General features: G+C 44.7%; 1 protein-coding gene across 1 annotated transcript in view; it reads right to left on the bottom strand.

The window, feature by feature from the left end:
- The window catches only part of ANKLE2 (ankyrin repeat and LEM domain containing 2), a gene marked incomplete in the record, with an annotated part of 2,117,323 nt that overhangs the window by 1,800,673 nt on the left and 289,697 nt on the right, over nt 1-26,953 (bottom strand). The window contains 1 exon segment of the mRNA XM_044060669.1: nt 566-760. Within this exon segment, the coding sequence (XP_043916604.1) occupies nt 566-760 (195 nt within the window).

Genomic DNA, 26,953 nt, shown 5'->3' with positions numbered 1-26,953 from the left:
TGCTTGGGCAAGGTCAAACTCAGATGTCTCCAATGAAATGGAAAGGTGTGAGTATAGCTTGGGCAAGGTCAAACTCAGATGTCTCCAATGAAATGGAAGGGTGTGAGTATAGCTACAAACACACATATTTGAATGTGAAAAATTCCATGCTCAAAAAAAAAAAAAAAAAAAAAAAATCCTTGAATTTTCACATTCAAATAATATGTACAAACAAAACTAAAAGTACTTAAAACATTTTTACATTGAAATGGCATGCATTTGCAAAATGAACCATAATGAAAAAGGCAAATAATATGAAAATAAAAGAAAATGGATCTATTTAATGAAACACAAGCTCCTGAATGCTTAACTTTATTATTCATACTCTAACTTATAACAGAAAATGTTCCCTGAAAAAAATGCCACACATGCAGATTAATCTCATCTTTGGTTCTGTGAAAATACCTTGATGAAATAAAGCACACTAAAGAAACAGTGGCTAGGAAGAAAACAGTTGTAACCCCACCTTTTTGAAATACATTTCCCCAGGTACATTACTAGAGAACTAGATGCATATTCCTTTTACCTTTGCTAAACATTTGGCCAGTTTTTACTGGAGATGTACACAATGTAGACTTGTTTGGAGATGGATAGTAATCGCATATCCCTTTAGCAAACTTCTCTGCATCTTCTCGATTGGAGAATGCTTTAAATCGTGAGCCTTTCATCGTTTTCACTGCCTGTAGTGCTTCTTTCTTGTCCACATAAACATGTGCTCTGTCTAAAGATAGCATTAAAAGCAAAAGGGAATTATCTTCTACGAAACAGCATATGAGTAAGGGAGTGGCTAATGGACTAGAGACAGAGAGTGTTAACTGAAATACTCTTCATAAAAAAAAAAAATTCTTACCGTATCTGTTGTTCTTTGAAGAACACCTTCCTTGATTGCCCCCACGACTGCACTTAGCCTCTTTTGTATCTTTGGGACACCATGTCACATCACACACAGGATGCAAGTGCACGTATCCCATGCACATGCCATTTCAGCTGCTTGCCAATAGCAAATACTCTTCTCTTAATCATGAGCAATGAAGACTTGCCATGGGGAGGGGGATCCACTTTTCCTGGTGGTATGCCACTGCTAACAAATGATATACAAGCATATAGTTACCAGACAAGAAAATCCAACAGACATGGCCAGCAGAAGGCACTATTCACCTTCAAGTGAACAGAGGCTTTTCTTCAACTCATCAAGGAGAGCAATCTTTGCACATCTTATGAGGCAAGTTAAGAATATATCTGTCAACCTGCAAATCAAGGACCCTGCTTAATGGGTCTAACTCTTGGTGAAATAGCATGAGAATTACCAAAAAAAAAAAAACCAGCAAGAAGGAAAAACTCTGGTGAAAGCCTAACCAGATGTTACCCATTTCTGCAACTGTAGACAGAAAAAGAATGCCAGAGAAGAAAGATTAGTGTCACACATGGACACAGTAATTACAGTTTCCTAACAGCAGACCAAACAATTACTGGAGACCGGTAACTGCAGGCTGCAGCCAGGGTGTGTGGATGAAAATTAGAAGTTATGTACCTACCATAACGTTCCATGTTAGTTGTCTTCTCTTGCCTTCTTTCTTGCTGGATGGGTTCGGAGCCGATCCTCGGCTCCGACTCGGCACTTGCTAACCTCAAGAGTCACTTTTACCAGCTCGAGGCAGCCCCATATCCCATGATGCAAGGCTGTAATTACCCAGATCTCGTTTGGTATCTAGAGGAAAAACTGCCTATACAACTTTCCACTAAGGAAAGAGGAACAACTAACCTAAAAAGGCTGAAGGGAAACCAGGTAATCAGGACAAGAACTATCTGGTGTCCAAGGAAGAAGAATCTTCCGGAGAAAAAAGGGAAGATCAAGGTCTGTCCAGGCTAGGGGGACAGGAGGGAGGGACGCAAGAAAGAAGGCGAGAGAAGACAACTAACATGGAACGTTATGGTAGGTACATAACTTCCAAATGTTAAGTTGTCAATCTCGCCTTCATTCTTGCTGGATGGGACCGCGTCCCTAGCACCTCTATCCTGGGTGGCTCAATGGAACAGACTCTTGAGAACAGTGGAACCAAAGCTTGCCCTGTCCCTGGAGGCCAAATCCAATTTGTAATGAGAAACGAAGGTATGAGGGGTGGCCCAAGTGGCTGCTGCACAAATAGTATCTAAGGGTAGCCTAGCCTGAAAAGCTGTAGAAGTGGCTAGACCTCTTGTGGAATGAGCTTTAGGTTTTGAGTTCAGCTGTTTGCCCCTAAGCTGATAAATGTCAGAAATGGTGGAAGATAGCCATCTGGATAAGGTCACTTTAGAAACAGGGAGACCTTTTTTATTTTCAGCATAAGAAAGGAAGAGCTGATCGGACTTCCTAAATTGCTTTGTTCTGTCCAAGTAATATTTGAGTTGGCGATGAACATCTAGGTAATGCAATTTTTGTTCCGCCCTGTTAGAATAATTTGGAAAAAACACAGGGAGATCAATGGATTGGTTTAAATTTGTCTTAGAAGCAACCTTGAGCAAAACGGATGGATTGCTTCTCAAGGATACTCTGTCCTTGTGGAAGACCAAATAAGGGGGACGAACACAGAGGGCATGACGTTCAGACACTCTTCTAGCCGAGGTAATAGCGACTAGAGAAAGTGTCTTCCAAGAAAGAAACTTTAGTGAACATGAAACAGCCGGTTCGAAAGGGGGGGGGGGGGGAGTATCAAGGATGTCAGCACTAAATTTAGGTCCCACTGTGGTGGAGGATCTCTAACAGGGGGTTTAAGAAGGAACACTCCCTTGAGAAAGGCTTTACAAAGTTTGCGGGACATAATGTTGTGGTCTGCAAACCCGACATGGAAATTCGAGATTGCTGCCAACTGAACTTTGATTGTGGAAGACGAAGAACCAGAGTGAAAAATTTCTGCTAGAAAATCCAAGACCGACTGAATAGGGGCAGTAAAGGGGTCTATGTTCTTAGACTTTGCCCAAAAGCAGAAGCGTCTCCACTTGCTACAGTAAATCCTCCTGGTAGAGGACTTAAGAGAAGCTACTATGATATCTCTAACGGAGTTAGAGATCATAGGAAGCCTGGCTAAGGAAGGAAGTGGAGCAACCAAGCTGTGAGGTTGAGGGAAGGAACGGACCAGTGCAGTTGACCCGACTGGTGGGTCAGAAGATCTGGAACTGGGTCCAGATGCCAAGGCTGCACCAAAAGATGGCAATGAAGGAACGGGAACCAAATTTGTCGAGGCCAGTAAGGGGGAATGAGAATCATTTTGGCTCTCAAGACGGTAGCTTTCTGGAGTACTTGTGGTATCAAAGGAAAGGGAGGAAAGGCATAAAGGAGTCCCCGGGGCCAATCTTGGGTAAGAGCATCTCTGGGGGGATGGCCCGGAAGTGGGAAGAGAGAGAAGAAGTCTGGGCATTTGCTGTTTTGAGGAGTAGCAAAAAGATCGCAGCATGGGCGGCCCCACTTCTGAAAAATCCCCTCCACTATGGATTGGTTGAGAGACCACTCGTGAGGCATGAGTATAGCTCTGCTCAATCTGTCCGCTACTATGTTGGTTTTGCCAGGGATATGCGTTGCTACCAGAAACCGATGAGAGGAGATCGCCCATTACCAAAGTCTGAGAGCTTCTCGACACAAGGGGTAGGACTTGGTTCCGCCCTGCTTGTTGATGTACCACACAACGGACATGTTGTCCGTGTGAACTGCAATAGTCCCCAAAGGAAGAACGTCGTTGAGGGCTTGCAACGTTAAAAGCACTGCTCTCATCTCTAGGACATTTATGTGCAGGTGGTATTCGAACGGTTGCCACGTGCCATGAACCATCCTGCCCTGATAATGCCCCCCCCCACCCGATCAGGGAGGCATCCGAAGTGACCGTGGCTACCGGGGCCGGGGGAACAAATGGTCTGCCCTGATGGACTAGAGGAGAGGAAGTCCACCAGGATAGATGGTTCTTGCAGGTTTGTGTCACCAGGTTCTTGTGACGCATGGGAAGCTGCTGGAAGGACCATTGGGTAAACAACATCCATTGTAGGAGACGCATGTAAAAACAGGCCAGAGGAAGAAGTGTGATGGCAGCTGCCATGAGGCCCAACACTTTCAGGACCAACCTGGCTTGTACCCTTTTGCTGGATAGGATGATCCGAACGTGGTTTTGGATATCTAGGATTCTCTGACTTGTTAGGTTTGCTGACATCCGAGTAGTGTCTAGATTTGCGCCTATAAAGGTAATAGATTGGCAGGGCGATAAGGAAGACTTTTCGAAGTTGACTGAAATTCCTAAGTGACTGCAGAGACGTAGAGTGTAATCTCTGGCTTGGAGAAGTTGATGCCTGGTGGTGGCTGAGAGGAGCCAGTCGTCGAGATACGGAAACACCTGGAATCCTTGACGTCTCAGGTGAGCCATGACCACTGCCATGCATTTGGTGAACACTCTGTGGGCTGTAGTGAGACCAAAGGGCAGGGCTCTGAATTGAAAATGACTGGTCCCCAGCCGAAAGCAGAGAAAACTTCTGGAGCGCCTGTAGATTTTTATGTGATAGTACGCATCCTGAAGGTCTATGGAGCACATCCAGTTGCCTTTGCCCAGAAAGGGCAAAATCGATTGAAGTGTGACCATCCAAAACCTTGTCTTTTTGACAGACTTGTTAAGCCTGCTGAGGTCTAATATTGGTCTCCAGTCTCCCGTCTTTTTGGGGGACCAAAAAGAACCTTGAGTAGATTCCGGACTCTAACTGATCTTTTGGTACTGGCTGGATGGCTCTTTTCTTTAGAAGCTTTGACAACTCTAATTTTGCAATTTCCCTTAGGAAGGGAACCTTTTTGAGGGAAGGGGCTTTCCTCAAAAGGAATCTTGTAACCCTCGGATATGATCGACTGTACCCATTTGTCTTGAGAGAGGGATAGCCAGGCTTCTGGGTACAGCGACAATCTTCCCCCGACTGCCTCCAAGGGTGGGCAGTCGGGCAACACCTCAGGGATGCTGGAAGGGCTTTGTCAGAGAGAGGCTCTCTGGAGCCCTGGTTCTGCAGACCCCCTCTGCCCCTAGGGCGGCGTCTGTTATTATTACCCCCTCTGCCTCTGGGGGTAAACTGACCACGTGCGTCAGGCGTGACACCCTGTGATTTCCGGAACCACATTTTCCCTCCCTTCTGACCCTTGGGGTAAGGTCTAGAAGGGGTGGAGAAACGGACTCCTACGGCAGTAAGAGTCTTGCCGTCTTGCTCGCACCTGGTCAAAGTGTCCTTCAGCTGAGGGCCAAACAAAGTTGTCCCATCAAAGGGAGAGTTTGTGAAGGACGCCTTAAAGGGGTCTGCAAAATTACAGAGCCGCATCCAGGACTGACGTCTAAGGGCCAATCCTGTGCCTGCAGCTCTACTCGTCCCATCGGCTGCATAAGAAATGAGCCGCATGGAGGAGTTGGTTATGGAATTTAGGATTCCTAGCTGAGAGGCAATCTTTTCTTGAGCCCCTGCCGCTGTCTGATCCTGAACTACTTCACCCAATTCTTTGAGGATGTCTCTCTGAAGTCTGGTGAAGTGACACAAATAATTCAGCGAACGCATAGCAAAGGTTGCTGAGGAAAACATCCGCTTGCCGTAACTGTCCATGGTCTTAGACTCCTTGTTAGGAGGATGGACTGGCACGGAAGGATCTGCAAGTTCCTTCTTGGTGGCAGCCGCCACCACCATGGCATCAACCAGGACACCCTTAGTAAGAAACTGCTTTTCAGCGGGGGCCGTGATAAACTTTGAAGGTCTCCTAGGGACTGGTTCCACCGAATCAGGAGATGCCCACGCCTTTCGAGCTATGACTTCCATAAGGGGGTCGAAAGGCAGAGACACCCAGGAGGTGGAGGGTCGAGATCCAAAAGCCTCCAGGTATACAGACTCATCCTCGGAGGGATTAATGGAGGGCCAGTTCCCCCTCTGTTTCAGGAGTTCAAGGATGTCTGAAAAAGAGACATCCTCAGAGGGAGATCTTGGGGACCCCTCCGATTCATCTAAATCGGTATCTGATGTTGTAGACTCGGGGGAGTCTAAATGCTTCCTCTTGCAGGTCCTCTTACGCGGGGGTTCACCTGAAGGATTAGGAGAAACCTTGGAAGAGGAAGATCTTCCCAATGGGGAGACCTGGGGCGATGGATCTCTGGGTCCGGGAGCAAGAGAGCGGGAAGAGGCATCTACAGGCACCATGGAGGGAGGAGCTAAAGGAACCGACTGTTGACTAAGCTCAGGGGCTAGCACACTCCTCATCACCTCGAAGGCTCCCCTTCCAGGGAGAGCCGAGAGATCCCGCTCCAAAGAAACAGGAATCTCTGGTCTCACCGAAAGGGAAGGCTCCGAAGCAGATGTCGGGGCCGAGCTCACAAAGGCCGAAGCTCAGAGTGGGAGAACGGTGTCAGACAAGGGTCCGATGCCACTCGCCCCCTCGGAACCGACCAGGGAAGCCCGACGCCCGGATCCCTCCAAGGAAGGTCTCAAGGAGGAGATAGGAGTCGAGGACGACGGAGCCGAAAGGTGTGGTATTGGCTCCGAAGCAGGAACAGTCACGGTACCAATAATCTCCGGCTCCGAACTCTGTAGGAGAGTCGAAGGAGGAATCTCAGGAGGGTGTATAATAGCCGACGTCTGATGAGACGGGCTTTGGAGCATCTGGGCTAGTGCCTGTGATTTTAAAAGCCTACTCACCACTCTCTCTAAGTCGTGGTCTGAGAGCCTGGATGACCTCGATGATCGGCTCCGATGGCTCCGCTCCGAAAGCAAGGGAGAGGCTGGAGCCGAGTGTATAGATTCCAATGATGGAGATCTAGACCTCTTCTTGGACGGAGCCATCGGAGCCGAAGAATGTTCGGCTCCAGGCGGAGCCGACAACTTGTCAGCTCCGAGAGGAGACAAAGATATCTCTGCTCCAGCCGGAGCCGAGACATGCTTCGACGCTAGGGTGTCGACTCCAGACGGAGCCGACACAGGAGCCGAAGCCAGGGTATCGGCGCCGACCGGTGCCGGTAATGAAGCTTCCAACAAGGAAGGATCGGCTCCGGACGGAGTCGATGTAGACTCCAGCGGAGTCGGAACCAAGACCACAGACTTGGACACCGAAGCCTGGGTCTTGGGAGGCTTAGAGGGCTTCCCGGAGCCGACCTTGGCCGGGGAGCTCTCAGATTTAAGAAGACCCCTGAGGATCAACTTATTTCTACGTTCCTGCAGGACTCTCTGGCTGAAGGAATGACAAATAGCACAGGAGTCCTGCAGGTGTAGGGGTCCCAGGCAATAAATACAAGAAGTGTGACCGTCTGTCAGAGACATCTTCTGACAGCACGAGTCACACTTCTTGAAACCTGAGACACTAGTATCTTTAGACATGTCTGACCTAAAACACACACACACACAGCAATCAGACCAAAAAAGATACTAATAACTAAATTGTTATTAAGAGTAAATAATTAGTTATTATTAACAGTGACACAACACACACACACCCAAGGGAAAAATCTGACAGGAACTGTGAGGATGGGAAAAGACCTAAGGCCCGAACACAGAAAACTATGGAAGAGTGAACTAAGAGGGAATGGGTATGGAGCTAAGTGAATAAGGTTCACTAACTAAATCTAAGTAACAACATTTTTAGGGTTTTGGGACCTAAAACCTGACAAATATCAATGAAAAAATCACTTACCAGGAGCTGGTAAAAAGGATGACCTCATAAGCGAAGCGGCAAACGAGATCTGGGTAATTACCGCCTTGCATCATGGGATATGAGGCTGCCTCGAGCTGGTAAAAGTGACTCTCGAGCTTAGCAAGTGCCGAGTCGGAGCCGAGGATCGGCTCCGAACCCATCCAGCAAGAATGAAGGCGAGATTGACAACTTAACATCAAATATTGATGCAGGCAATCCAAATACGTACTTTGAATCTTTTAACTGGAACCAGGAAATTAGTCACTGATTCATCTAACCAAGAGCCCAGCCACCTCAAGTGACTCCCTAGATGGCTGCACCACTTCTGAAATTTGAACCCAATGAGAAGGGGAACATAAGAAGGGCAACCTGCATCCCACAAGACATTGGACACAGCACCATCACTACAGAGACCAGCAATCAGAAATTCCTAGGAAAAAGCAGAGTCACTAAGAAAGGGAAAAAAATACCAGCTGGCCAACAGGATTAACAACCACATTAAGTCAAGAATGCCATACATTAACTTCTATTCCCTCAAAGGCTCAAGTGTATGGTAAGCAGCCAAGGACTCCCAAAACAGAAAGATTACAGAGAAGTAAAGTAACACTCATCCTGAAGAAAGCCACAACCACTGCAACCTGAAATAACACATTGCAAGCAGATTTCAACAATCCTTACTGTGATATGCACAAAAGTGTTCACCCACAGGATTTCCAGTTCTAGTATCTCTCAAAGGTCATCTTAACCTAGATCCAAGCTTCCTTTTTATCTTAAACACAGTCCACAAAAGCGTTGCACTAGGAACGACACATGCAGGTAAACTCTGTTGTAATTTATTCCACAAGTAATCAAGGATAAGCACTTTCACAGAAAATAAAAACTCTGCTTCACCAGATCCACCATATTCACAACAGAAGCAGCTTAAATACTACATACCCCACCAATCATGATGTAAATTGACTCTCACACCCTTTTTCATTTAAAGGTACAAGTACATACAACCAAACACATATGTTAAAAGCATTCATATATAACAAAAGCATTTAAAATATTCACCTAAACAACCTGCATGCTTTCAATACAGGTTTAAGAGGGACATTCTCATTTAATCCCAACCCTTTGTGCACTTGCATCCTAACAATCCACTCAATTTCCACAGTCTTTGTACGATTCCTGATGTCACCCATTCTCAGGGTATCAAAAACCCTATCAGTAGCTCTAAACTTTAACTTATGCTCAGCTCCCTTTCTCCACTGCATGTTTCGCAAGAGCATTTGACATGTATTTGATATTAATGGAATAAAGGTGTTCCCTTATACGCTCCTTAAACTTCCGATTGCTCTTCCCCACATAGAATGAAGAGCATTTGACACAGTGCGCTAAGTAAATAACATCTTTAGAGTCACGCTAGCACAGACTTTAAAATAAAATCTCCTGCCATTATCAGGATTCACAACATTATCTGTCTCAATACATGTGCAATATTTACATCCTCCACATGGAAATGTGTAATTTCTTACAATCCCGTCTCTACTCTCCTTAACTCTATCGGGGTAGCAAAGGAACAGCTTAAGATTCTTTTTATTTTTAAACACAAAGGCAGGTTCATCACCCACAATAGTCCTAATCTTCTCATCCGTTAAAAGAACCAGCCAATGCTTCTTAATAACCGCAGTAACATCATTCACGTTACTGCAATATGTTATTGGTAAGGTGAAGCGTCTAAGTGGTTCCTCTTTCTGTTCTAAGTTTTCTTCCCTATACTTCCTAGAAAAGTATGGTCGCTTTCTATCAGATATAAGATGGCAACTAGCATTAAGTCCACTTCCCTGCTTTTATATCCCCTCTCCTTAAAATTGTGTTCTAAAACTGCCATTTCATCCTGGAACCCAGAATCTCGAGCATTAAGTCTAGATGCTCGCATGCCCTGACCCTTAATAATATTACGAAATGTATATGAGGTGTGCTTACTAGTCCTGTGTAGGAGAGAGTTCCTGTAACACTCCTTTCTATATAACATGCTGTCAAATGTCATATCTGGTAGTCTGACAAAGTTCATGTCCAGGAACTCTATCTCATCGGGTGAATATTTGATCGAAAATTTCAAAAAGGAAGTGGTATTATGTATATAATCCAGAAAACATAGTAACTCCTCTTCATCTCTCAGCCACAGCATATAAACATCATCAACAAACCTATTATGTAAGCTAATATACTTAAAGAATCTATTTCTTCCATTCAACACATGATCATTCTCCCATTGGGTCATGACCATGTTGGCGCAGCTATTGGCAGAGGATAGGCTCCATCAAACAGCAAAACATTATTTTCGAGAATTACCTCAAGGAAGAGGCAAATCAAATCAACCAGTTTACCATCGTACCCACTATGTTACTTCAGGTATTCACTAACCAACTCTATGCCATCCCTATTTGAGATGACAGTGAAGAGTGAATTCACATCCACAGTAACCATTAAACATTGTTGTGTTATAATACCATCATGCACATGTTCATATAGATTCCTAAGGAACTGTTTGGAATCTCTCAATACTACTGTGGAACCATCTAGCACTGGTCTCAATAGCTTCTCAACAAAGATAGAAAAGGGCTCCGCCACACATCCACCACCCGCTACTATGGGTCTAAAGGGGGGTGTATGAGGTATGTATCTTAGGTAACCCATGAAAAGTAGGCACACAGGGATGTTCAATAGTCAAATAACTAGCTAAACCTGCTGAAACAGATTCACCCATAAATAATCTTGTATAATACAATGTATTTGAGAAACCAAGGGGTGGTGGATGGGTGATGGAGCCCTTTTCTGTGTTGAAAAGCTATTGAGACCAGTGCTAGACGGTTCCACAGTAGTATTGAGAAATTCCAAATAGTTCCTTGGGAATCTATATGAACATGTGCATGATGGTATTATAATACAACAATGTTTAATGGTTACCACGGATGCCATAGAGTTGGTTAGTGAATACCTGAAGTAACATAGTGGGTACAATGGTAAACTGATCAATTTGATTCGTCTCTTCCTTGAGGTTGTTGTTGTTTGTCTTTTGGCTTTTTCCCGGTAAGGGGTCGCCACAGCAGAACTCTGGTCCGCTAATGATTGGCAGTAGATTTTTACAAAACGCCAAGGTGCCAGCTCGACGCCCAACCTTCAACGAAGGCACGCCCATTTACGCACGCATGTCTTTCGAATGCTACCCAACCACGGGGAGGACATGCAGACTCCACAAAGAAGGCACTCCCAAGCTAAGCCAAGAATCAAACGGGAGAACCTCTTGCTGTGAGGTAACAACGCTACCGCCGTACCACCGCGCCTCTTCCTTGAGGTAATTCTGGAAAAAAATAATGCTTTGCTGTTTGATGGAGCCTACTATGTTCAGACCTCTGGCGTAGCTATGGGCACATCCTGTGCCAATAGCTATGCCAACACGGTCATGACCCAATGGGAGAATGATCATTTGTTGAATGGAAGAAATAGATTCTTTAAGTATATTAGCCTACATAATAGGTTTGTTGAGGACATTTATATGCTGTGGCTGAGAGATGAAGAGGAGTTACTATGTTTTCTGGATTATATACATAATACCACTTCCTTTTTGAAATTTTTGATCAAATATTCACCTGATGAGATAGAGTTCCTGGACATGAAGGTTGTTAGACTACCAGATATGACATTTGACACCATGTTATATAGGAAGGCAGCCTTCATGCCCTACCAGAAGATGAAAGAGCTCACCCATTACCTCCAAAATCTTCTCACTCTTCAAACACTGTCAGCCAGTGAACTCCCTCCTACATAGGACTATTATGCACCCCTCATATGTACTTCATAATATCATTAAGGGACAGGGCATGCGAGCATATAGACTTAATGCTCGAGCTTCTGGGTTCCAGGATGAATTGGCTGTTTTAGAAAACAATTTTAAAGAGAGGGGATATAAAAGCAGGGAAGTGGAAACTGGACTTAATGCTAGTCGCCATTTTAGATCTGACAGAGGGCGACCATACCTTTCTTGAAATATAGGGAAGAGAACTTAGAACAGAAAGAGGAACCACTTAGACGCTTCAGCTTACCAATAACATATTGCAGTAATGTGAATGATGTTACTGCTGTTATTAAGAAGCATTGGCCGGTTCTGTTAACGGATGAGAAGATTAGGACTGTTGTGGGTGATGAACCTGCCTTTGTGTTTAAAAATAAAAAGAATCTTAAGCGGTTCCTTTGCTACCCCGATAGAGTTAAGGAGAGTAGAGATGGGACTGAAAGAAATGGCACATTTCCATGTGGAGGATATAAATATTGCACATATATTGAGACAGATAATGTTTTTGTGAACCCTAAAGTCTCTGCTAGCTGTGACACTAAAGATGTTATTTATTTAGCGTACTGTGTCACATGCTCTTCATTCTATGTGGAGAAAAGCAATCGGAAGTTTAAGGAACGTACAAGGGAACAAATCTATTCCATTAACATCAAGTACATGTCAAATGCTCTAGCGAAACATGCAGTGGAGAAGGGAGCTGAGCATAAGTTCAAGTTTAGAGTTATTGATAGGGATTTTGAAACCCTGAGAATGGGTGACATCAGGAATTGTACAGAGACTGTGGAACCCAAGTGGATTGTTAGGATGCAAGCACATAAAGGGTTGGGACTAAATGAGAATGTCCCTCTTAAACCTGTAATGAAAGCACGCAGGTTGTTTAGGTGAATATTTTAAATGCTTTTTATTATATATGAATGCTTTTTACATATGTCTTTGGTTGTATGTATTTGTACCTTTAAATGAAAAAGGGTATTAGAGTCAATTTAGCTCATGACTGGTGGGGTATGTAGTTATTTAAGCTGCTTCTTTTGTGAATATGGTGGATCTGAAGAAGTAGAGTTTTTATTTTCTGTGAAAGCGCTTATCCTTGTTTACTTGTGGAATAAACTAAAACAGATTTTACCCTGCCTGCGTCATTCCTAGTGCAACGTTTTTGTGGACTGTGTTTATACATTTTTTTTGGCTGTTTGTTGCACTTGGTTTACCCGAGTTGTGCGTAGCCGTGTTTCTGCATTCCTTTTTATCTTACCAGCACAGAATTAATTACAAGGATATTTATTATCATATATAACACTTTGTGGCAGAGGAGCTAGAATTGTTGGATTATAGCCATTTTTACTGCCTTATGTCATCTTTCTTCATTAATTCTTTGGTTGTCATGTCATTCTTACTACACAATAATCTCGAACCATCCTTGATATCAGTCACAATGACAGGCGTGGGGAGAGAGATCCACCTTACCGGGTGGGATGCGACTGCTAACAAACAATATACAAGAATATATTTACCAAAAAGGAAAATCCAACAGACATTTCCAACTGAAGGCACCACTCATCTTCAAAGGGGCAGAGGTGTTTTCAAGACTTCCAATCAACATTCTCCCCATTTGTATGGAAGAAACAGGTTAACTAAATAGGGGCTGATTCATAGGTTCGTACTAGGCTATCGGCCCTAGGACCTATACAAGCCTAGCCATAACAATTCCCTGGGTATTTCTTCCCACACTATTTACTTCCCTGGACCCCTGTCTAGCAGGGCGACTGACGTGATCCCTGGGGCGAATTTCCTTTCTCCATCCAGTCATCAAGGTTCCTTTTGAAGAGAGCCAAAGAGGTGCTCTGCTTGACATTAAATATCCCTTGAAGGTCTTGAACCCAGGACCCTGTACACAATAGTCAGAGCAGTTAACCACTAAGCCATCACAGCTATATGATTGTTCTTCTGCCCATATTGTCAGTCAAACAAAAAGTCTTGTACAATACAATGAGCTATTCATTTAAGGATATCTTAGTACAACTAACCTGTCTTTTTAACTGCAGCATAAACATTTCATATAAGACTCTTAAAACAGACAAAGGGCCATACAAATAAATTTATCAACATGTGATAGAAGAATCCAACACCACACCCGGCACTGGCATTGAACCCATGTACTTAAAAGAGGGTTACGTATACTCCTGCCTCAAACTCCTACCAAAACCCAAACAAAAGTCTGATCTCTCATGGCTCAGCTGCAGACTGTGAAACTGTCTCACTAATGGTTCTTCCTTATTTAATAACAGATAAAGCAGCTGAGCATGAGGGACAGAAAGAGTCCTAGGAAATGAAACCTTAGCCCACAGCATTTCTGCTCATGCAAGTGTCATTCCCTGTTGGATGCAGCCCAGACCAAGGTAAAAAGAGGAGAAATAAATCCACACGAGCACCCTGGGGTGCACTACACTAGGTCTTCAAGTGGAGCTGCATTTCACTGCCAGACCTCAAAATTTCCACAGAAATGGTGGACCAAAGCATAACCAAGTTCTTGCAAAGCAGGAGAAAATGACAACCTACATCTAAAAACGGACTCCATTTCAGCCAATGCTCTGAGCAAAGTCCCAGATGGCAAAATTCTGGCCTGACAATGAGTGCCAAAGAGACCTTCTAAAGTCATGCAGGTAGCTTTGTTCTACTAATCTCAAGATTACGACAAACTGACAGAAAGAAAAGCCAACCAAAACCAATGCTAACACTAGGCATTTTACCAATGATATAAAGGATCATGACACAAACTGTTAGAATGAAAGACCAAACATAAAGGTGCTTGGAATGAATGCCCTTGTATAGCAAAATTTGTAACATCATGTCACATGAATACAGAAAAATATAAATGCTGACTGATGGGAAGAATAAATCCAACCACAGGAGGTATTACAGACATTCAAATATTGAAGACAATATTCCTGCAGCAGGAAATTAAGCTACAAGCCTAAAATAACAGTACACACCCACAAATATCTATGTAAGGGCATGCAATAGGCCACAATAAGGTCTCAGTCGCTTCTTCAAGTCCTATAACCTTCAATGGTCCCACCTCTCTTGCAACAAACTCCACCATGTGATCTCCAATTTCCACTCTAAGCACCCCCGACCCCACCTCCCAAGACAGGCAAGTGCACAGTGCCAAGTACCACCCCTGCCACCTCCTCCAGGGTTTCAGCCACCAATTAAGGACAGGTCATCAAGGATGTAGTCAGGCCTTTATCCTTCTATACCACAACAAGCAGCAAAGAAATAATGCAACTGTACTGGTCATAGACCTTCACTTACAGAGGCTAAACCTCTTTTTACCACATCAGATCCTACTGTTCCTTATGTACAATGGAAATGGCTGCTGATGCAACATAATACTCCATAAAACAGATGCAGTCATAAAGGAGACATGAGCAAATGGATATGCTCATAAACATGGGATGTTTATCTAAATCAAAAACTTATTCCACTATATAGATTAATTTCTTATTTATTTGTTTACTAGAAAAGTCCAACTGAGCAGCACCCTTTTCAGTGAATGCCCAGGGAAATGAGCTCCATTATACAGACATCATAGAAATTATTTGCATTGTTTCATTTACAGTTAGCTTCATTCATGAGCAGCAGTTCCATTATTCAGACATCTTGATATCAGTTACATCATTTACAGTTTTGATTAAAAATAACAGTTATATTGGTTGTATACGAATAATTTCTTCCCCACTCTGAAAGCTTTTATGCCACACAAATTACTACTACAACAGGTCCTGAAAAAAGTTATGTATATTTACCATAAAGAATAGTTGTGTAAGAACTGATCATAACCTTAGATGACCTTCTCTTCCATGTTGCAGTATTCATAACTGTAGGGAGGTTGCTGCCTGCAGCACCAGAGATCTGGCCAGTATAGTAAAGTCTTAGGAGCAGGGGTATGTGCGACATTTGATGTCAGAGTCATAAACCGACGTTGGCTGTAAAAGTGACATCTGCACGTACCCACTTCAGAATGGAATGACACATACAGTAGTACCCCTGGTAAACAAGGACGTGGAAGGGGGGAAGCTTTGCAGACCCACATGTGAGACAAGGCCAGAGGGTGCCTCATGGAGGCATGTGCCTGCTGCTGAGGTTTGAATTGATGGATGGAGAGAGAGAGAGAGAGAGAGAGATGTCCCATCAGGTAAATAAATAGGTAAATAGGGGGTAGGAGGGTGGGGACTGAATACCTAAACATGGAAGAGAGGGGCACCTAAGGTTATGGTAAGTTCTTACACAACTATTCTCTGTCGTTCTATTCTCATGTTGCAGTATTTAGAGTAGCAAAGCTTTTAGGTATAAGCCTGGGAGGAAGGAGGAGGTTCCTGGTCTATGAGACCACATAGGATAGATCTACCAAACCCAGTCTTGGGTCTAGAAACCAAATCTTGTTTATAATGCCTGGTAAATGCATGGACTGATGACCATGTAGCTACTTCTAGGATAGGCACATAGTCTACCCCTCTGAAGAAGGCCGCTGAAGAAGCAGCTGCCCTGGTAGAATGAACTCTTAACATTTTCAGATACAGCTTTCCTATGAAGGGAGTAACATGCCGAGATAGCCTTCGAAGTCCATGAATATATAGTCTGTTTTGAGACTGCCTTCCCTAAGGCCTTTGGGTGAAGGCAGGCAAACAGCTGGTCAGACATTCTAATGGGTTTGGTTTTGTCCAGATAATACCCACATTGTCTGTAGAAATCCAAGGAATGTAGAGTTCTTTCAGGGGAATTTTGCAGTTGAGGGAAGAAGACAGGAAGGTTAATGTTCTGATTCAAAGATAGCTCATTAACCACCTTAGGCATAAAGAAAGGGTTAGTTCTGAGGGAGACCCTATCTTTATAGAAGATAAGGTAAGGAGGGATGGCCATCAGGGCTTGAATTTCTGATGCCCTCCTGGCGGATGTGAGGGCCACCAGCTGTACTATTTTCCAGGTACATAGCTTCAGTGATGCTGAGTGAGCTGGCTCAAATGGAGGGAAGGTGAGTTTTTCAAGGACAAAATTTAAGTCCCATGTAGGAGGTACTGACTTACGAGGGGGTCTGATATGGAGGACCCCTTTCAAAAAGAGCTTAACCTCTAACCTGGATGCCAAAGGAGGTACCAAAAGAAGCCAGGTGGAAATGGCAGACAAGTGGACCTTAAAAGAAGAGTATGTCAGTCCTGAATGTAGAAGCTCACACAAGTAAGAAAGGACCATGGGTACAGGAATGAGTAAAGGGTCCTGGTTTTCTTTTTGACACTACCTGGAGAATATTTTTCAATTTGACAAATAACTTCTCCTGGTACTAGGTTTCCTGGCCTCCTGCAGGACACCGAGTACATTCTCAGAGTATAATTCTCTGAAGGGGATCAGAACCCTATCACCCATAAGGTGAGTCTGAGATTGATCACCTGAGGGTGTATTAGGAACCCCCTGTCTTGTGTGAGTAGGTTGAAACGGTGGGGTAACTTGTGGTGACTGCCCTTGGCTAAAAGGTGAAGAAGGGGAAACCAATAATGTCTTGGCCAAAAGGGAGTCACCAGCAGAGTTTTTGGTTTGTCCCTCTGGATCTTCAGAAGGACCCTCTGAATTAGTGTGAAGGGGGGAAAGATACATTCCTGCCTAAGAAAAGGAGAAGGCATTAACTTTCCAAGCCTGGGGATGTGGATTCCTTGTACAAAACAGAGGCACCTGCCTGTTCTGGGAGGAGGCAAACAGATCTGTCTGAGGAATACCCCACTTGTGTATAAGATTACAGGAACACCTCTCTGTGAAGCATCCATTCGTGAGAAAGTGCAGGTGCTCTGCTAAGAGTGCCTGCCATTACATTCTCTGCTGAAGGAATGTACACTGCTTGCAGGTGGATATGAAGCGTTGATGCTAGGGACCAAATATGTATGGCTAGGCTGCAAAGAGGGTAAAGCCTTGTGCCTCCCCCCCCCCCCCCCGCTTATTTATGTACCACAGGTCATATTGTCTGTGACTACTTTCAAGGTGCCTGAAAGGAGGACTTGTCAGAAGATCTGTAATGCTAGGTAAAGGGCCCTCATTTCTTTGATACTGATGTGGTCCCTTTGCCTGAGTGGTGACCACTCTCCCTGCACTTTGCTTTGTTTGTGGTGGTGTTGTAGAACTGCCCCTAACCCTAGTCTGAAGCATCTGTGAAGATATGCTGTAAGGGTGGAGGTATCTGGAAGGGTATGCCCTGGTTGATTTAGATGGCTGCAATCCACCATTCCAGTTCTTTTTTCAGGCATGGCAGGAAAGGGAGAGTGATATCCAGAGAGTGAGAATGTTGGTTCCAATGAGTCTTCAGTACCCAATGGAACTTTCTCATATGCAGCCTTGCCAAAGGCAGCATGGGTATCACGGATGCAATGTGGCCCAGGGCTCTCAGGAATTCACTGTCTGACAGTGTTTGAAGAGTGAGAAGATTTTGGAGGTAATGGGTGAGCTCTTTTATCTTCTGGCAGGGCATGAAGGCTGCCATCTTGTCAGTTCTTACCCACCCTAAGAAGACTAGGTCTTGTGTAGTGGTTGGGTGGGATTTCTCCTGGTTCACAGTGAACCCAAAGTCTGCCAGGGTTTTGGTCACCAGGTGTAGGTGATGGTAAAGGGTGTGACAGTCTTGGTGAAGTAACATGCCATCTAGGTATGGGTATATTTGAATACCCTGCATTCCGCAGTTGGCAATCACTGGAGCTAGACATTTTGTGAACACCATGGGAGCTGTGGAAAGCCCAAAAGGTGTGTGTGTGTGTATCTTTCGGCTTTTCCCGGTTAGGGGTCGCCACAGCGGAACTCCGGTCCGCTAATGATTGGCAGTAGAGTTTTACGTGCTGGCTTGCCAGGCCTAACGCACAACCTTCAACGAAGGAATGCCCACTCACGCATGTCGTCACACAGTAGACGCTCTGAGAATCGAACGGGCAACGTCTAACTGTGAGGCGACAACGCTACCGCAGCAGCACCACCGCAGATGGAAAGCCCAAAAGGTAATGCAGAAAATTAAAATCAAGGAACCTACTGAAAAATGTAGCAATTTCCTGTAACAGGGGTGAATGGGAATGTGAAGGTAAGTGTCCTTCATATCCAAGGATACCATAAAGGCCTGGTAGGGAATAAGGGGCAAGAGCAGATGCAAGATGAGCATTTTGAAGATGGGAACCTTGAGGAAAAAGGTTGAGTACAGACAAATCCAGAAAAAGAATCCAAGGACCATCTTTTCTTGGGACCAAAAATATCCTTGAGTAAAATCCCTTGTTTTCCTGCTGTGGTGGTACCCTTTCTATGGTGCCCTGAGCCTGCAGTTGATTCAGAATAGAGGGAAAAAGAAGAAGCTGGCTTCGAGGAGGTTGGGGTATCCCCTGGAAGGGGGGTAGTGTCCACCAAGTCATAAAATAACCTTTTTGAATGATATCAAGAACCGAGGACTCTGAGATGATCTTCAACCAGGAGGGTAGGGAGAGGGCGAGGCATAGGGACAGGGGGGTGGGGGGTGGAGAGAGGTAATGGGTTTGAGTCACAGTGGAGGGATTCTGTCCTGGGCAGACTGCCTCTGAAAGAAAGTGGTTTTAGCGGAGGAAGGAGGGTCTACTAGTGGAATGTTTCCTAGGTTGCCTCCGTCCCTTAGCCTGTGGTGGAGCAGAATGAGATGACCGTCTCCTAACAAAGGTTGTTCTTTGAGGGTAGTTCCTATGGTACCTAGGGATAGGTGAAACCAGTAAATGCTTTAAATTTTGCAACTCCTTTCCCTTATCTTGTAGGGATTTGAGGAGCTCTGCAGAAGCTGCACCAAAAAGGGCCTTATTATCCAGTGGTGCATTCAACAACTTGGTTTGTACATCCATAGGAAGGGGTTGGAGCCTCACCCTCCTCAGGACAGAGCCTGAAGCTGCAGATTTTGAAAAGGCCTCTACCGCATCATGACTGCACTTAGAGTGCCTAGTTACGTGTGAGACTGTGGAGAGTAGGTAGTTAAGCTGGGTCTTAGCAGGTGAGTCTGGTACGTCAGGTGTGAGAGTTGACATCTTAGAGAGGGTGTCTAAAACAAACCTGGTCGTGTGAGTTTGAAATTTAGGGCTCTGATGGCAAGTGTGGAAGAAGCATAGACTTTCTTTCCTAGCCTATCCATAAACTTGCTGTCCTTGTCAGTAGGGAATAGAGAGGTTGAAGGCAGTTGTCTTGAGGATTTGTCAGCTGCAACTGCTATGACTGCAAAGTCTGCGGGGGGGCCGGTTCTTGAACAGGTACTGTGTACCCTGAGAGACTTTATAGAACTTGGATATTTGGAAGCTGGGGACTGAGAGTCAGGGGCTTGTAAAGCAGCCGAAAAGGCATTCTGAAAGGCTGGAAGCAAGGGAGGGACGGCAGATGGGGAGGGCTGATCCATTTATAGTAATTAAAAGTACCTCTTTTTTGTTTCTGAAATATCTGAGGCCTGCCATTTGAAATGTTCTCTCATGAGACAGATGGCATCTCCAAAAGAAAATTCTTACCCTGGAGATTCTGGACTGATTGAGTCCTCATCTTCAGGGGTAATGAAGTCTTTGGGGGATTCAATTTGACAGCAATAAGTAAGGGAATCTTCAGAGGAGGAGCATTCTTCCTCTGATTCTTCTAAGGCCTGTACTGGAGAAGGAGCAGACTGAGGTTCCTGCGACTGGAGGGCCTGGAATGCTCTGACAAGATTTTGGGAAAAAAACTTCCCAGCCAGGGGCAGGTTGTGGTTCTGCATGTTTTAATTTCTGTTTCCTCTTCATAGGCGTTGCAGATGAGTCTATTTAGAAACAGATACCTGGGAGGATCGCAGGGCAGGAGTAGGCCCCTCCGACACCACAAGCCGTGGTTCCCCCCTTGCCATCAGGAGCTGATAGCTGATCTACCTCAGCGGACGTACTCAGCCATTCTGCTAAACAAGCTTCCATCACGGTTCCCAGTTCTAGCTGAGAAACAGATGTCCAATGGGACCCTGGGCAAACATCTGCCTCGAGATTCTCACCAGACTCCTGGAGTGCAGCATGGGTGTCGTTCCTAACTTTTTTGGCCTTCTTTCGAGGGGCTCATTGGAAGTACCTACCCACCCTCCATACCAAACAGTAGATGTCAGAGTCTCTGGTTCTCAAGATAAACGTTTAGTGCAGCCAGACGGCTGCAAAGTGTTTTAGGCACAAACTATTTACAAAGGCTGCAAAACGTATGGTCATGGGCCTCCCCTAAACAGAATAAGCATTTATCATGCAAGTCCTTGTGCAGAATTTGTCTTCCACAAGCATACTTCCCCTTTCTAGTTGACACAGATGTCTGAAAAGGTAAAGAAAAGATAACAAAAAACCCAAAGGGTACTTATCTGTAGCAGACGGCCAAGACAAGCGAGCAAACTGCTTCCCTAAGCTGGAGATCAGAGGTCCAAAAATCCCTGGGGCAGAAAAGTTCTGAAGTGGTTAAGTGTAGACGTCACTTTTATAGCCAATGACGGTTTATGGCTCTGACATCAAACGTCACACGTACCCCTGCTCTAAGACTTTGACTAAGACCTGGCATACATTAAAGCAATGGTAGACTTTGGTAAACTGTCCGGACAGGGACTTCATGGCAAGGAATCCCATTTGTAATGAATACTGCAATGGTGAAGGCAAGGACATCTTCTGTTATGGTAAGATTTTATACAACTCTACCTTCTGAATCGAGCACAAAGCTGAAGGCATCTTTCTCACAGAAAACAAGTACAGTAAATGTTCATGCAAGCAGGAGACTGGAGGCAGGGTCTGTAAAAAAACAGATGGATCATTTTACATTAAAAAAAATGACATAAAAAAAGTCCGTCATTATGGTAAGTACCTAAAACTTTTTGCATCTGGTAAGAAGTGGTTATTCTCTAAATACAGGACTCTGTTCCCAGCCAATACCTCCTGAATGGTTTGTTGCAACAAAAATGCACTTGGAAGCCACATGAAAGGGTCCAATTCTTGACTCAACTCAAAAACATGACTTCGCAAAAGAAGGCTGACCATCTTCTTTCAGACATTCGGTCTTACTCATACAGATATTAAACATATGCACTCGCCCTAATGTTAGATAAGATGAGCAGGTCCATCCTCAGTAAGAGCAGGATAAGAGCAACTTGGTATCTGAAACTTCACTGGAAATTAGCCCCTCCCTTTTACTGAAAAAACACTCAAACTAGCTTGGTCTCCAATCCTCAGTTACACTAATGCAGAGAATAAAAAGAAAATCTCATCAATAACAAAGATATTGAGACAGTGTCAACAAGAAGGCAAGTAAAGGAGGGTGGTTAGGTTAATGAGGGTGGACCTGCTAATGCAAATCTAGCATTCTGTTATGTACACAGCTTTTGTACATGGCATGAGAAAGTCCATCCTTGTCAACAGTATGACAGAGTCCCAAGATGATCTAAAGTGGTCTCCTTTATAAGACCATCTCTCTGCTACCTGTGGCCCCATAGGAAGACCTATATGTATTAAGACAAAAGGGAAATACTGACAGCTCAGCTAGCTGGAATTTTGTAAATAACTATTCCCGGGATTCATGAAGCTTGTACCAGGTGCAAGCGTAGAGTCGGCGATCTAACACCAAATATGGCGACTGAGCGATTCAGGTACGAGCCGTTTCCACATGCACTACCTACGTACGCCACGCCCGCACAGCTCCCGGTGCATGTATGGTAATCAGCCCATGCACAGCAGTGTAGCATGCAAATGAAGGTATACAGCAATTCAGGAAGTGGTGCAGGCGTAGTGTAAGCATGCAGAAATGTAAACCGAAAAAAACAGTTTACATTTTTCAAATATAAAATCGGAGCCATGACAGCGGACCAAACTCACGTATTACACTGTTAATATATACCAATGGTTAAATATATAGACATTGGCATAAAACAACATGCACAAAATATGAAAAAGAACATTTAATATTATGCCCACACTAATGCAAAGTTAAAGCGCAGGGCATCGGTGCGCAAAGGGGATGGCAAGGAATATACAAAAATATCGAATAAAACTGCAATGAAATACATATCACGATTTCCCCATAATAGTCAATGGCAGGCATGCTACACCATACTCATAGCGCAAGGGTTGCTAAGGGGCAGTGACAGTGTTATGCGCAGTAGCTAGGAATTAGTAGGCAATGCCATGCAAATGAGAGGAGTAATGCTATCACAGATTTCCTGCTGGTGTAAGGATGCACAAAACAGCGTAGCATTATAACACCGAGGTGAGCCCTTGAGATAAAAATGACATCAAGAGAGGGGTGTGTTGCCATTGCTGTAAGCACACTGGAGCATTGCTAACCCGGTTTGCCTGTTGCTAAGCAAAGCTGCAGGATGGGGGTGTGCTGAAGTAACCATAGCTTGGCTTAGCTGAGAGCACACACGGTAACCGAATGTGCATGTGAACGTGGATGAAAACGTGCTGTAAACCTGGTAAAAGGCTGTGCATGGCGCGCACCAGAGTGTAATCAGGAAGGATATGGGAAAAAGATAAGGAAATGCTGCAGCATGGAAATAGGAGTACAAATGAGTAATTAACACCTAGGAACCCACAGTGGGCCATTGACAACAACTAACAAGGCTACTAGCAGCTACCTTCAGAACAGGAAAGGGGAGGTGCCGTACTTCAAAGAAAACAAAACTGTCACAGCAGAACAAAGCAAAATTGCAGAACAGCTACAAACCCATTTCGCAACACATTCCTGGGTAGGGAAAGTACAAAACAAGAAAGCCGGCAGCTGGATGCATGCCTGTCAATAGGAGGGGATTTGGGTTGAAAAGTGAAATAAAGAACAACAGATTAATCACGGCAGGCAAGCATAACTTAACACCAAAGGCCTCACAATTGCAGTACTCGCTGTAAAACCCATAATTAAGATACCCTGCAAATGGATTTGCACATACACACCCAATGACATCAGCAGCATCCAAAGCACAATAGTATGAAGTGTGAAAGCACCTCAAACACACTTGTGTATTCCCAAACACTCTGCACCATTGGTGTAAACAGACGGGGAACTTTTAAAATGTACATGGTAGGGGCTGCCATAGCTTTGATTCATCAGCATGTGTTGGAGACTGAAGGTGGTGTGGAGGATGATGCTGACAACCACCTCAGGCCGAAGGAGGAGAAGAGTGTTCAGACCAAGGGTAACCTACCAGGGGCTAAATGATCTGGAGATAGTAGAGCATTACAGGGTGGACAGGGACACCATACAGCAACTTGTTGAGCTGTGCCGGCCAAGCCTCAGACCGAGAAATAACAGAGGGGAACCCATCCCAGTGGACACGAAGGTATGTGTAAGCTTGAGAATGCTAGCCACAGGTACCTTCCAAAGGCCAACTGGGGATATCCTGGGGGTCTCACAGGCATCAGCATCCAGGGTACTCCACCAGTTCCTGGATGCCATGTTACCACATGCCAATGAGCACATATACTTCCCCCGAACGCAGGAGGAGTTGGCCAGCAATATGCGTCTCTTCCACCGTGTGGCAGAATACCCGGAGGTACTGAGTGCAATAGACTGCACGCACATACACATTAAGTCATCACCCGGTAAGCAGGATAGGCGCTACATAAACCGCAAGAGATACCCCTCCATCAACTGCCAGGTCGCGTGCAATGCCCAGGGCATTATCATGGATGTGTGCGCTGGCAGCCCTGGAAGCTATCACGACTCCCACATCTGGCATGCCTCACAGATGTATCAGGTATTTGCCAGGGGGGACATCCCATACGGCCACCTAGTGGGGGATGCTGGCTATGCACTGGAACCGTGGATGATGACTCCCATCAGAAATGCACACACACATGCAAGAATGCCATAATGAGGCACACGCATAAACTAGAATCATATTAAAGCGTGTGTTTGGCATGCTGAAATCACGGTTTCGTTGCTTGGACATATCTGGTGGAGCCTTGTAGTACTCTCCAGGCACGTGTGCCCACATCTTCATAGTATGTGCCAAGCTACACAATATGATCCTGCAGAAACAGCTGCAGCAGGGACAGAATGGTGAAGGCCCTCACAGCCCACCACCATTGTAAAGGGCCCCACAGGCACAGAGGTACTCAGACCACGAACACCCTGATCCAGCCCCAGTAGGCAAACGGAGGCATGCCCAGTATGCCCATGCCTTGGCAAAGAGGGAACATACAGCACACTCTGACAGTGTAGGCACCTACGGACTGACACCCTTCTCCACCTGCACACACAGTAAACATGGATGGCACACACACAAGACCACATGTAAATTGTCATGTATAAGTGGTCTACTGTGTGCATCCTACAGAGGCAGCCCTCAACTATTGCACACACAACTGCTATTGGCACAAGGTAAGTCAACACCTGAACAGTAAATTAAGCTATCAGCATGTGCTGACACTGTATGTATAGGTTCATAGGTAGGTATGTGGCTAACTGCCCAACGCCATTCATACGCCTAGCCGAAATGTCAGCTGTCGCCACCCCATTGATTAACTAACTGCCCCTCTGTGGAGCAGAGCCAATTGTGGGATCCCTGGGTTGTACCCACTGTTCCCCATCCAGTCTGCAAGCTGTCCCTGGAGTGTTAGTGAGGGGCTCAGTATAATGTAATCAGGGATGTAGTTCCAAAGCATGGGAAGTACCTGTGACAGGAATATGTCAGTCCAGCATCTTCCAGTTATGGTTGTGGCAAGGTTTAGCTCATTACAGTGTGTGGCTCACTGTGACATGGATTCCCATAGGTGGAGCATATCCATTAAGCCTGACTTGGACATGTCTTTGTTGGGAAGCAAAGACAATCTCTGAGTAAACAAGATGCCACAGAGTAATGCAAGAGTTCATGCAGTATGGCAGCATAGGACACATGTCTGAGGCCAGTAATGCTCTTGGCGAGGTATGTTAGTGGAACCTCCAGCTGTCGGATGCGTCTTCTGAGGTACATCCCAAATGGGATATCATACTCGATGATGGGAATGATGAGTGATGAGTAAAGGGGCACAATAACCTCAGTATGTCTAGATGTGAACCCTTAAGTAATCAGATGGCCTACATAGATTTATTTATTTATTTTTATTTATTTATTCCAGTTGTTGACCGGGGTGGTCCACTGGGCTCAAGAGCCCATTTTCAGTGGAGGCCCGGGGAGAAAAGCTCCACAGAACAATGTTACAATTCAAATAGCGACACTACAATAAAGTACAAGTAAAATAAAATAAAATACATAAACAAGATATAAGCAAAAAATTATTTGTTTTACAGACAAAAAATTGGGTGGAAGTTCCACAGACAGCTGGTAAAAGGTTTCAATATTTAAGTAGTTAATAACTAAGGAAATAGGATGGTTAAATGAGGATTGTCCTGGAGGAAGAGAGGCATATAGCAAAGGAGGATGCAAATAAGTTGGTTACATTAATGAAGAAGGATAGGGGACAATTAGTAAGGTATGGAAGTTTAGCCAGGAGAGTCGGGGGATGAGAGCTTGGGTGGTGAAGAATAAAGAGAGCAGTTACATTTTCTTTGAGTTTGCAGGTAGTAATGGAGCTGTGTTTTGAAGGAGTGTAGGTTGTCACATGTCCTTAAAGTAGAGGGTAGGGCATTCCATTTTTTAGCTAGAGAATAGGAGAGTAGAAGTTGACAAGCAGGGCGCTTGGGTTTGTGGATGGAAATAAGGTTTTGGTTGGAAGATCTGAGGGGTCTTGGGTGTGTATAAGGTTGAAGAATATTGGATAGTGCGGGGCAGCTGGTGGGTTGCAATATTAGTTTGTGGGCAGAGACTATTTGGAGGTAGAGTAGTTGATTAGGGAGTTCAAGCCAATTTAGAGTTTGTAAGGAGGAGCAGTGATGGGAGAGGGAGTTGGCTTTGGTGGCGAATTTGGAGATTTTATTGTAGCAAACTTCTAGTTTGGAGGTTAGGGTGGAAGATAGATTTGTAAGCAGAGGAGCACCATATAGAAGAGATGGCAGGAGATAAGTAGTGGCCAAGGTGTGACGAGTAGAGGGTGAGAGGAATTGATTGTTTCTGCACAGTAGGCCGAGTTTTATGTGGGTTTTTTTTATGTTGAGTTGGATGTGGGTGTTGAATTTTAAGTGTTCGTCAATGGTGACACCTAGGAGTTTGGCAGAGGGAACAATATCAATGGTGGAGTTGTTTAGGCTAGTAATAAGAAGAGAGTTTTTTTCAGTGGGGGTGGATTCAGAGTGAGAGACTAGGAGAATCTTAGTTTTGGTAGCATTAAGTGCAAGGTGGTTTTGATGCATCCATTTTTCAGTGGTTGAGAAGGCGGTTTGGGTTAGAGACTTGAGATCTGTAAAGTTGGAGGCATAGCAATTCAAAGTTGAGTCGTCTGCATATTAGACGATTTTGGTATTGGGGATGGCTTTGTGGAAAT

Source organism: Protopterus annectens, chromosome 2.part0, assembly GCF_019279795.1.
Source record: "Protopterus annectens isolate FY-2018-M chromosome 2.part0, PAN1.0, whole genome shotgun sequence".
NCBI classification, from domain to species: domain Eukaryota; kingdom Metazoa; phylum Chordata; order Ceratodontiformes; family Protopteridae; genus Protopterus; species Protopterus annectens.
This window is presented reverse-complemented; position numbering and strand designations above follow the sequence as displayed.